The 13103-nt window shown below is 45.1% G+C and overlaps 1 protein-coding gene across 1 annotated transcript in view; it reads right to left on the reverse strand.

Moving 5' to 3' along the window:
* WDHD1 (WD repeat and HMG-box DNA binding protein 1) overlaps positions 1–12470 on the reverse strand; it is a 59585-nt gene extending 47115 nt beyond the window's left edge. Inside the window, exons 1-6 of the mRNA XM_063439778.1 lie at positions 12227–12470; positions 9430–9509; positions 8012–8120; positions 7668–7819; positions 5564–5675; positions 4140–4190 (exon numbers count right to left, since the gene is read on the reverse strand). Coding sequence (XP_063295848.1) covers positions 4140–4190; positions 5564–5675; positions 7668–7819; positions 8012–8120; positions 9430–9506 — 501 coding nt within the window. The 5' untranslated portion in view covers positions 9507–9509; positions 12227–12470. The remainder of the gene's footprint in view (positions 1–4139; positions 4191–5563; positions 5676–7667; positions 7820–8011; positions 8121–9429; positions 9510–12226) is intronic.
* Positions 12471–13103: the final 633 nt, after the last annotated feature.

Genomic DNA, 13103 nt, shown 5'->3' on the forward strand with positions numbered 1-13103 from the left:
AATTGTCTGCAGAACCTTTGGAATAACAGACACTGGGGAGAAAATGTATGCCCTCTAAAATGTCTATTTCACCGAGAAGCTATCTAGGGTATATGGATTGTCTTGGCTGTAGAGAAAATCAAATTTGGGAACCCTTTGATTGAATCTTGTCGCTATTAGGTCTATTTGTGGTAATTCTTATTTTCGGACTATTGTGTTAAAAACCAGTTTGTCCCTTACAAGCCGGATCTGCGGTTATCGTTTGCTTGTTGAGTTTGTGCCTTTTATGTGAATAGCTGAAATGTACCTTTCTGCGTACTCGAAAATAAGAACACAGATCTGCCAGGGATTGGCTTCTTTTTCCTCCTTGTTCGTTACGATGATGAGGTCATCTGACTTAATCTGTATGGCTTGATTTTGTGTCTTTTTTTTTTTAAAATGAATAAGTGCTTTCCAGACGGCTTTCGTTTCTTTGAAGTTGGATGATTTTTGAAAATCTTTTGCAGACCAACTTTCTTGAATCATTAAGGAACTCTAGTGAGCACCCATCCTGTATCAGAGGTATCTGATGTAATTCTTGCAAAGACGGTTTGTGAGAAACACAGCCCTTGAAGAATGAATGTATGAGTCGGAAAGCAATGCATAAGTAGAGCAGGTGAAATGAGGGCTTGGTCTTCAGACAAACCGGATTTTGTACCCAAGCAGATTGGTGCTTAAAACACAGTGATTGTTTGTAGTCCGACTCAATCTTTCTGCAAAATGCCTCAGCCATTCACCTACTTTGATTCAGGCAGCAGAACTTTCTGGTTTTATCAAATCTAGATGAAGCACCTTTTTCGCTTGGTTTAGAATCCTTGGATTTATGAAAGAAGTTTTTATTTTCTGCTCAGTAGTTATCTTCCCACTAGTAGCAAGGCTAAAAGGGTTTATTCCATTTAAAGCCTCTTACCTGTGGGAGAGCCAATTTTAGTATCCAAAATTAGTTTTATCAGAAGATCCAGGGCAGAGACATAATGTTTCACATTCAAACAGTAGTTCACAATGCCAACGTAAAGGCAGGGTCTTCCGACCAGGACCAGACAGTGCTACAAGCAAGAGAGGAAAGACGTATTCCTTGCAGCTAACTTCAATGATTCATCAGTCATCTCACATAGATATTCATTAGCCAATCTTAGATTTTTAAATAGTGAGACACCCATCCAAACATTCTTGGCTCTGGATACAGTTGAACCTGAAAATTGCTTTTACCCCTTAAGGACCAAACTTCTGGAATAAAAGGGAATCATGACATGTCACAAATGTCATGTGTCCTTAAGGGGTTAAAAAAAAATGCACCTGCAGGACATTTCAGCCCTATTTTCCAATTGGTCCAGTGGCTTCTCCAATGGGTAGAGTAGTGTAGATAGCTGCACCATAGAAACATCTACTGTAGGAATCGTTTGCCAGTGTTGAAACAAAGGTCTTATTTTCTAAATGTTTGCACACCCATTAAATCATGTTATAAGGTCAGGATGAATAGCAAGATAAAACCGATATTTCTGTATGTGATCACAATCTGAAAGATTAACAACCCTCAGAGTTCTCGGTGTTGCAGTCCAGCAATTTTAATCTCATATTTTCCCCCGTCAGGTGTTTGCAATGATCCAAGTTAGGTTTTATTATTGGCGATTTTTTTGTGAGAATATTGCGCTTCTTTTCCATTTATGCAATACGGAATTCACAAAGCAGACATGATTTATCAAAATTGTACATTATGTTTACTGGCCAAAAGCTGGTCAGTTTATAAAGAATTTTTGCAGACTTTGAGTTGTGTAAATATGAATGGATTTTTTAATATCTCTTGCAATGAGAGAGAAAGTATGTCAGTGTTTAGCTTGGTGTCTTGCAGATTTGCTTTATTAAGCAGCTAAATAAAACCGTATCTTACATAATACTAGCTAAAAAACTGTTGTATTAATCCAGTGATGCAAATGTAAGATTTCCCATCATGCATTGTTGAATGACCAGCTTTCAAGCTTTGTCAAGTCGAAAACATTTTGGAATAAAATGTGTCAGGCTTGCGTTGTGCCATATTGTTCAGAAATGCTTTAGACTAAATAAAGAGAGGATCTCCAGATAACATGGTAATGGTTTAAACCTGCATCCGTGGGTTTATACAAACATATCTATATATTATCAGTTCAGAGAAACCTTAACAGATTTAAACCATAAAGCTTCATATACAAATATTACCAAAGTTCCTCTGCTCTATAAAATTAGGGAATTAAATATAAAACAGTTCATAAATATTGCAGGTGAAACAAAACTAATGCAATTATGGGAAAATGCATGGGATAAGAAAAAAATACATTTTATAAAAATGGTTTTTATCCTCTGAAACATTTAACAAAGAAATGCTAATTCATGTTCTCTTTGACAACTTTAGCAGGGGACCCATAGAAATGTATTTTCAGCTCTCACCTTTTGACATCTAAAATAATGTAATTGCAAAATAAACATGATTTAAACTATATTGTGCAGATAGGAAGAGCTACGCTTGGCACTGCAACCAAGTTTCCTACAGCACTGTGGAAAATGTAGTTAAAAATCCTCTGCTGATCCAAAGATAGCCAGAATTACAGGAAAGTAACATAGAAACAGAAACATAGAATGTGACGGCAGATAAGAACCATTCGGCCCATCTAGTCTGCCCAATTTTCTAAATACTTTCATTAGTCCCTGGCCTTATCTTATAGTTAGGATAGCCTGATGCCTATCCCACGCATGCTTAAACTACTTTACTGTGTTAACCTCTACCACTTCAGCTGGAAGGCTGTTCCATGCATCCACTACCCTCTCAGTAAAGTAATACTTCCTGATATTATTTTTAAACCTTTGCCCTTCTAATTTAAGACTATGTCCTCTTGTTGTGGTAGTTTTTCTTCTTTTAAATATAGTCTCCTCCTTTACTGTGTTGATTCCCTTTAAGTATTTAAATGTTTCTGTCATATCCCCCCTGTCTCGTCTTTAATCCAAGCTATACATGTTAAGATCCTTTAACCTTTCCTGGTAAGTTTTATCCTGTAATCCATGAACCAGTTTAGAAGCCCTTCTCTGAAGTAACTTTATGTTCACATATAAACAAATAACAAGCTTCCTGCTTTCAACACTATAGGGTCAGGAACAAACATGTATTCCTGACCTTAGTGTTAAAACCACCATCTAGCCCCCCTGGCCCCTTCCTGACTCCCTAAATATAGTAAAATCTTACTTTTATTCCAGTCTGCAGCTGCTGGTTCTGACCCTGACATCATCAGAAGTGATTCTCCAAACCAATCACAATGCTTCCCATAGGATTGACTGAGACTGTCAAGGAGGCAGATCAGGGGCAGAGCCAGCACAAGTCATACACAGCCCTGGCCAATCAGCATCTCCTCAGACATACATTGAATCAATGAATCTCTATGAGGAAAGTTCAGTGTCGGCATGCAGAGGGTGGAGACACAGAATGTCAGCCACTCTGTGCAGCTATCTGAGGAGTGGCCAGTGGAAGAATCCCTAGATTTTAAAGGACCACTATAGTGCCAGGAAAACACTCTCCTCCTCTTTTTCGCCGTCATCGGCTGAATGCGCATGAGCGGCAGGAGCCACGCATTCAGCCAGTCCATAGGAAAGCATTCTCAATGCTTTCCTATGGACGCTGGCGTCTTCTCAATGTTAAAATCAATAAGACAGCCACTAGAGGCTGGATTAACCCTATTGTAAACATGGTTTCTCTGAAACTGCTATGTTTACAGTAGAAAGAGTTAAACCTAGATGGACCTGGCACCCAGACCACTTCATTAAGCTGAAGTGGTCTGGGTGCCTATAGTGGTCCTTTAATGTAAACACTGCTTTTTCTCTGAGGGGGAAAAAAACAAACAGTGTTTACAGCAAAAAGCCTGAAGGGAAGGATTATAGTCACCACAACAGATATAAGCTGTAATTGTTCTGGTGACTATAGTGTCACTTTAATATAATTAGTTGTAAGATAGAGTAGTAGTGAGAATATAAGAGTACTGTGGAGGCAGATTGCAGGTTTGACTCAGTGAGCCAATTGAAGAGGGGCGACTGTCTGCCAAGAGACAGCAAACTGTCCCATCCTAACCTCTGAACTCAAATACTTTCTACGCTCTACGTACCTGATATGCAATGTTCCAAACCCTTACAGATCCATCACAGCTCGCAGAGGCCTAACAAGAAAAGATTTAAAAATCAGAGCCAATAGGAGCGGAGAGGCATTATAGAATTAATGAAATCAGTGGTTTAAGTAACTAATAGAATTCATTGAACTATCATTTCTCCACATGTGAGTTTGTTATTCACTTACTCCAGTAAACAGGTTTTGTGGTGGTTATAGAATTCAACAGTAGAGCAACTCTAAAAAATGGATTTGGCTACCGTGCACTTTGACACTTCTGCTTTAAGAAATGCGAAACAGACGAACTTTTCAATTACATTACAAACCATCAAAAAGAAAAATCAATCATTAAAAAGAACTCGATTTTAGTAATATTTTACTGCAAATCCGTTGTAAAACACCAACATTTGCAAACTGTTCCTGACATTAACAATCATGTTAATCACCAAAGGGAGGAATTCATAATAAGGTCATATTTTATGTCAAGTGGAATAGGTTTTACCACTTTGTCCTGAAATGTGAAAATTCACAGCTAACAGTTTCATTAGATTATAAACGTATACCTGCAGGTTTAGACCACAAAAGCGAAGTTTAATACATTCACACATAAATGGTATCACTTTACAAAATAGGGCAATGTTGGTATCTGTATTTATTTTTAACCTTAGTGTGTTCCTTAGCACATTTTAGTTTAGCGGTCATTTTAAAAGGGCTGCCAATAAACACACTGTAGTAAAAGCATCATAAAATGAGAGAAATAATGGAACATAACATAATTTCAGCAGATTATCAGCCGCTCAGTGTAACTAGATGTTAAAGGGACATGTTCACATTGCAGGACTTCTATCACTATATTAAATAAAAATGGGCTTCTCCATTTGGCTTCCTGTAAATCATTGTTTTAGGCTCCACCTTTACACCTGGCAGTCAGCACACAGAGCAGACAGACAGATGAAACAATGGGGATTAGGTATAAAAAGTCTGTACTGAAAAGTGGTGCAAACATTAGAAATGGGCAAAGTAACCAATGCAATGTGTGGTGGTTCCATTGGTTTCCACGGTGACTGCCCCATTTTTAGTACTTTAAGACCACAATACTTTTTATAAATAACCCCCAATGTTTTTTCTCGTGTTCATTTGCTACATGTCGCAAAGCAGGGTCATGTATGCTACAAATTTATATCTAATTTAAAAAGAAAAATCGAGAATTCCAGGATAGTCACAGACTAAATTCCCCTTTAACAGGTGGATTGACTCCTACTCGCTTCTTGCGATTAATGTTTAAACTACAACCCTCAAACTACTCCGCCAGGCTTCAGCCCACTGACAGATGGAGAATGACAGGAACAGGAGTTGTAGCTGGAAGAGTTCCTGCTTTGCCAACTATTGCCCTTAAATTGGAATAAAAATAAAATTAAAAAGTACCACATAGACATCTTTGGGGTCAAACGAAACACTTAACACAGGTGCTTCATGTCCACGCATAGTTTTTTGCTGACTGCTGTCTTCTACATTCACCACTTTCACCAAGAAATCCCTAGAGAGAAAGGAAGGAGAAGAGAAAAAAAAAAAATTACACACACACACCTACACACCTACACACCTAAGTTGCCAGGATATTTCTGAACATAAATAAATACATACAATAGATGGTACGTCACACTTCTGGATATATCTGTGAAAAATATATATAATGCACACAATAGTGTAGTACAGTTTATATAACTGGATAGTGCAGAATTATCGAATGAGGTACTCACAAACGTGGAGCCAAGTATATGTGGCTCTCACTGTTGTCGCCTTGGGACGTTTTTGGAAGGATGTCCCTCTCCTAGCTGGATCACAGGTCCCACTGGCTTTTCACACGGTTCCAAGGTGGATGGAGTAAATGTTCCCAACTTTTCAGATAAATAGAGCCTTTCAAAATGGAATATTTGGCATGGCATAGAAAGCCAGCAAATTTATTGAGAAAATACTTGTAAAATACAAAATAAAAAATAGTGGATTAAAATAGCAAATAAAACAATGTATAAAAAACTTTAACTGCTATATAGAAGTTAAAGACTTTTATACATTGTTTTATTTGCTATTTTAATCCACTATTTTTTATTTTGTATTTTACAAGTATTTTCTCAATAAATTTGCTGGCTTTCTATGCCATGCCAAATATTCCATTTTGAAAGGCTCTATTTATCTGAAAAGCTGGGAACATTTACTCCATCCACCTTGGAACCGTGTGAAAAGCCAGTGGGACCTGTGATCCAGCTAGGAGAGGGACATCCTTCCAAAAACGTCCCAAGGCGACAACAGTGGTAGCCACATATACTTGGCTCCACGTTTGTGAGTACCTCATTCGATAATTATATAAACTGTATTACACTATTGTGTGCATTATATATATTTTTCACAGATATATACAGAAGTGTTACGTACCATCTATTGTATGTATTTATTTATGTGATATTGAGTGGTGTGAGGGGTTTCCCACTCAGGTGGTTTGTAGCACTTTAGCTACCACACTTGTTTGCATTGCTTAGATTGTATACACTCTTATTTTTCACTATTTCTGAACATAGTTTTCAGAGGACAAAAAAGGAGTAATCGATCACCACAGACAGTCTTAGAGTATGGCCAGTAGGAAGATCTGCCCCTCCGCTCACTACAGTGTGTACTAAATATATTTTGCAGTTAACATCTCCTTGCCCAACTTTTTCAGGGATAAGAGCCCCCCCCCCCCCCGCATACAGGAGAAGGGAATAAAATGTTAGAATACTCAGACTTTACATATATGTCCAACTCTTTCCAGATGTCCAGGTTTAAAAAACAAAAAAGAGGAGGAAACAAAGCACCGGGACCATTACAGATTAACCCCTTAAGGACACAAGACATGTGTGACATGTCATGATTCCCTTTTATTCCAGAAGTTTGGTCCTTAAGGGGTTAATGTAGTAATTTTGTTGTGAAGAGACTGTCCCTGTAGTCTTTAATTTGTAAACGGTGCATTTCCTGTGATAAGGCAGGGTTTACATTTGTCTTTGCGGCCACCTCTAGTGGCTATCACTCGGACAATGAAATCTTTTTCAAGGACTGACATTCTGTGACTTAAAATCTTCATGGAGGCAACAAAACACCCCATGGAGAGGCATGTCTACAAGCATATGCTCACTGAAGCTGTGTGGCGATTATCTTGTATGCGTGGTAATGCCCCAACGCTTCACTATAGAGAAGAATTGAATGAGATAAGCAACGGTCTCAGCTAGGGACGAAGAGGAAGCCACAGAAAGACTGTAGCATGGCACTACAGGTAAGTAAAAATGCGGGACTTGAAGGATAAAAAAGGGGGAATTACACTGTTTAGGAGGAACATATATTTTATTTTTAATTAATGTATTTTTAAGGAGAGTGCGCTCCTTTAACCAGTGAATAACTAGAGACTGCAAATATTGTCCAAAGAACACCCATAAATTGTTTCAGAAGTCAAACACAGAACAGAAAGCCCCCTCATACAGACACGGATTCTCTGCCTTACCCTGAGCCTGCAGCGATTTTAGTGCCGTTCCCATTGAACACTACGTGATTAGCATGTGTAGTAAAACGCGTCAGGATTCCATCAGGGTCACCATCCGGATAAGTGTGCAGCTGAATAGCATTGTTGTTTAATGCTGTAACCACTTTACCATTCTACAATAAAATAGAAAATTAAAATGACCAATTCCATAACATTTACCTCTGATATTAGAATTTATATCACTCCTCTATATTCCACAAATTATACAATGGGGATAGATTAAGTGACAAGAAGAGAAATCAGATCTGCTCAAGTGAGCTTGCATTCTAGGAGAAAAATATTTTCCAGGAACTGTTAAATGTTACCTTTAAAGCAAAAGAATAAGCCTTTTCACCAACGTTCACTGATCTGGGATCGTCATCTAAGCTTTCCCAAATACGTATATCTCCATCACTTCCACAAGTCACCAGACAGCTTAATAAAATAATAACATAAATAAATTTAAATTAATGGATAAATAGGTTTACAATGTACAATGCAAAGTAACATCATAGTGTACAGACTTACGCACAATACAAGCAATTGCTGTATAAAATCACTGATAAGAAACATGTAATTGCATTGAACATTCTAAGTATGGATTTATAGAGAACAAACACCAGCTTCTCTGCTTAGGTCACAGTGACAAAATATCTTCATACGAGGACTAGAATTTAAAGTAATGGGTGGATTACATGGAGCCCATTTACTAGCCTGAAACATTACATGACAAATCCAGTGCAGTCAGGATATTTATATCGGCAGACATTTTGTGCTAAGATAGAAATTAAAAGTGTATATTGCCAGAGTCACTCAGAACAGAGCGGACTCCATTTTGGATTTCAGGCAAGACAGACACAAAATTTATTTCCTTGCTTTCAGTAACACTAGCCACTAGCCTGAGCTAAGGAATGCATTATGTAATGAAGCAGGGGGATGGAATGCTCTGTTTAAATGTTAATAGAATATAAATAATTCTAAACGCATACACTAGTGACAGAGAAGACTAAGTAATTAATTTTACAAGGTCCCATTGTAAGTAAGGGGTGAAATTGAGTTTAGACATGTCAATCCTAGAAATTACGATCAAAGTCGTTGCCACAAAGACTGAGGCAAACACTTTGAACTGACAGCAAATTTAAGTTATAGTAGTCATTTTAGATAAGTCAAATTACGTCAAAATCGTCATCAGTAAAAGTTCTCTTTCCCAGATAGGAAATTTTAATTAGGCAATTGCGCCCTCTATGGACAAAAAAATCTAAATTGCAATCTGCAGGTTGACCACACCTTCAGTATCCTATTGGTTCTACCAACTAATGACGTACAGAGAGTCTGGCCATTTCAAAAGTTAGAACAAAGGGAAGAGAGGTTAGTTTGGGCATTCAGATTCGGACATTCAGAGAGATCCAGGACAGATACTCTGGGACTAACTTTCAAAGTCTCTTGAACACAACTCAAGAAACACTCCTTGACACTTAGAATTTTACTATTACTTTCTAACCAACATCACTTTTCTCTATTACTTACACACCTCCATACAACCAATCATACTCGCATTCAAGTTCCTGGGACTACCAACTCATCTGATGAGAACATCTACATAACTGGTAATTATGCTGGTTTTATTATAATATCATCCCATAAATATCCACCCAGTGCATAAACCGGCTAGTAAGTGAATCTAACTTTCACCACCACTGTCATATGGACCTTTTCTACAGGACTAATTAAAGAAATACTTTACCTAGCACGATCATCGAAACAGACATCGGTGTGACCTTCTGGATGCCCGTATCGCATTGGCAACTTCACAGCAGGCATCTTCTATAACAAAAAGACAGACAGCTCAGTAACAAAACACTAAATAACTTTTGCATTTTATTAACTTTCCTAAATATTTAATATAAATTTCAAAGAAAACAGAATCGCATGAAAAGATGTAAGCACAAGTTAAATGGGTGTTGTATGGTTATGAAGCCAGGTTCCCCTAAAATTTACTTTTCCTGTCAACGTTACAGCCGACAAGATATGGCACTGTCCACCCATATATAATAATGAGTCCATGGAAACGTGGCGATAAAGTTTCACTGCAATCTTGGTCAGGGAGGGCCCAGCATGCACTCAGTGAGCATCCCACTCACCTGGCGTGAGGCAGGCGGCCGGGGAGGGCGCTCGGGGAGCATCCCACTCACCTGGCGTGAGGCAGGCGGCCGGGGAGGGCGCTCGGGGAGCATCCCACTCACCTGGCGTGAGGCAGGCGGCCGGGGAGGGCGCTCGGGGAGCATCCCACTCACCTGGCGTGAGGCAGGCGGCCGGGGAGGGCGCTCGGGGAGCATCCCACTCACCTGGCGTGAGGCAGGCGGCCGGGGAGGGCGCTCGGGGAGCATCCCACTCACCTGGCGTGAGGCAGGCGGCCGGGGAGGGCGCTCGGGGAGCATCCCACTCACCTGGCGTGAGGCAGGCGGCCGGGGAGGGCGCTCGGGGAGCATCCCACTCACCTGGCGTGAGGCAGGCGGCCGGGGAGGGCGCTCGGGGAGCATCCCACTCACCTGGCGTGAGGCAGGCGGCCGGGGAGGGCGCTCGGGGAGCATCCCACTCACCTGGCGTGAGGCAGGCGGCCGGGTAGGGCGCTCGGGGAGCATCCCACTCACCTGGCGTGAGGCAGGCGGCCGGGTAGGGCGCTCGGGGAGCATCCCACTCACCTGGCGTGAGGCAGGCGGCCGGGTAGGGCGCTCGGGGAGCATCCCACTCACCTGGCGTGAGGCAGGCGGCCGGGTAGGGCGCTCGGGGAGCATCCCACTCACCTGGCGTGAGGCAGGCGGCCGGGTAGGGCGCTCGGGGAGCATCCCACTCACCTGGCGTGAGGCAGGCGGCCGGGTAGGGCGCTCGGGGAGCATCCCACTCACCTGGCGTGAGGCAGGCGGCCGGGTAGGGCGCTCGGGGAGCATCCCACTCACCTGGCGTGAGGCAGGCGGCCGGGTAGGGCGCTCGGGGAGCATCCCACTCACCTGGCGTGAGGCAGGCGGCCGGGTAGGGCGCTCGGGGAGCATCCCACTCACCTGGCGTGAGGCAGGCGGCCGGGTAGGGCGCTCGGGGAGCATCCCACTCACCTGGCGTGAGGCAGGCGGCCGGGTAGGGCGCTCGGGGAGCATCCCACTCACCTGGCGTGAGGCAGGCGGCCGGGTAGGGCGCTCGGGGAGCATCCCACTCACCTGGCGTGAGGCAGGCGGCCGGGTAGGGCGCTCGGGGAGCATCCCACTCACCTGGCGTGAGGCAGGCGGCCGGGTAGGGCGCTCGGGGAGCATCCCACTCACCTGGCGTGAGGCAGGCGGCCGGGTAGGGCGCTCGGGGAGCATCCCACTCACCTGGCGTGAGGCAGACGGCCGGGGAGGCACTCAGTGAGGATCCCACTCACCTGGCGTGAGGCAGGCGGCTGGGGAGGGCACTCAGTGAGCATCCCACTCACCTGGCGTGAGGCAGGCGGCCGGGGAGGGCACTCAGTGAGCATCCCACTCACCTGACGTGAGGCAGGCGGCCGGGGAGGGCACTCAGTGAGCATCCCACTCACCTGGCGTGAGGCAGGCGGCCGGGGAGGGCACTCAGTGAGCATCCCACTCACCTGGCTTGAGGCAGGCGGCCGGGGAGGGCACTCAGTGAGGATCCCACTCACCTGGCGTGAGGCAGGCGGCCGGGGAGGGCACTCAGTGAGCATCCCACTCACCTGGCGTGAGGCAGGCGGATGGGGAGGGCACTCAGTGAGGATCCCACTCACCTGGCTTGAGGCAGGCGGCCGGGGAGGGCACTGAGTGAGGATCTCACTCACCTGGCGTGAGGCAGGCGGCCGGGGAGAGCACTCAGCGAGCATCCCACTCACCTGGCGTGAGGCAGGCGGATGGGGAGGGCACTCAGTGAGCATCCCACTCACCTGGCGTGAGGCAGGCGGCCGGGGAGGGCACTCAGTGAGCATCCCACTCACCTGGCGTGAGGCAGGCGGCCGGGGAGGGCACTCAGTGAGCATCCCACTCACCTGGCGTGAGGCAGGCGGATGGGGAGGGCACTCAGTGAGCATCCCACTCACCTGGCGTGAGGCAGGCAGCCGGGGAGGGCACTCAGTGAGCATCCCACTCACCTGGCGTGAGGCAGGCGGCCGGGGAGGGCACTCAGTGAGCATCCCACTCACCTGGCGTGAGGCAGGCGGCCGGGGAGGGCACTCAGTGAGCATCCCACTCACCTGGCGTGAGGCAGGCGGCCGGGGAGGGCACTCAGTGAGCATCCCACTCACCTGGCGTGAGGCAGGCAGCCGGGGAGGGCACTCAGTGAGCATCCCACTCACCTGGCGTGAGGCAGGCGGCCGGGGAGGGCACTCAGTGAGCATCCCACTCACCTGGCGTGAGGCAGGCGGATGGGGAGGGCACTCAGTGAGCATCCCACTCACCTGGCGTGAGGCAGGCGGGCGGATGGGGAGGGCACTCAGTGAGCATCCCACTCACCTGGCGTGAGGCGGGCGGATGGGGAGGGCACTCAGTGAGCATCCCACTCACCTGGCGTGAGGCAGGCGGCCGGGAGCGGTAGGTTCCCGCGGTGAGTCCCTGAAGTGGTTTAAATTTGGCGGGAATCCTGTCAGGTTTTGGCGGGAAGCTGCCCGGGGGGTGCCGGGAGTCCGAGCTTGGGGTGAGGCAGAGCGGGCCGGGCACAGAGCGGGCCGGGGACGCGGTAAACACGGGTTAAATCCTGTAATTATCGAATTCGGGGAAAATTAAACCGACCGGAAGTGCTTTTCTCACAGTACTGTGTAACCGGAAGTGGCGGTGCGTTCCAAGCCTCGTTTTCACTCGCACTGTGAGCTGGTATGGTGACGTCAGAGAGCTCAGTGCTTCTGGGTAAAGAGGTTTCTAGAGTCTCAATAATCCCCACTGGTGGGACATGGCTACTAAACAGTGAGCAGTCACTGGCCACCCACTCTAACTGTACACTAACCACTCCAATAAAACACCCCGATACCACCGTATACCCCAATAAAACACCTCGATACCACCGTACACTCCAATAAAACACCCTGATACCACCGTATACCCCAATAAAACACCCTGATACCACCGTATACCCCAATAAAACACCCTGATACCACCGTATACCCCAATAAAACACCCCGATAACACCGTATACCCCAATAAAACACTCCGATAACACCGTATACCCCAATAAAACACCCCGATACCACCGTATACCCCAATAAAACACCCCGATACCACCGTATACCCCAATAAAACACCCCGATACCACCGTACACCCCAATAAAACAACCCAATACCACCGTGCACCCCAATAAAACACCACGATACCACCGCGCACCCAATAAAACACCCCGATATCACCGTGCACCCCAATAAAACACCCTGATACCACCGTGCACCCCAA

Source organism: Pelobates fuscus, chromosome 13 (assembly GCF_036172605.1).
Source record: "Pelobates fuscus isolate aPelFus1 chromosome 13, aPelFus1.pri, whole genome shotgun sequence".
Classification (NCBI taxonomy): domain Eukaryota; kingdom Metazoa; phylum Chordata; class Amphibia; order Anura; family Pelobatidae; genus Pelobates; species Pelobates fuscus.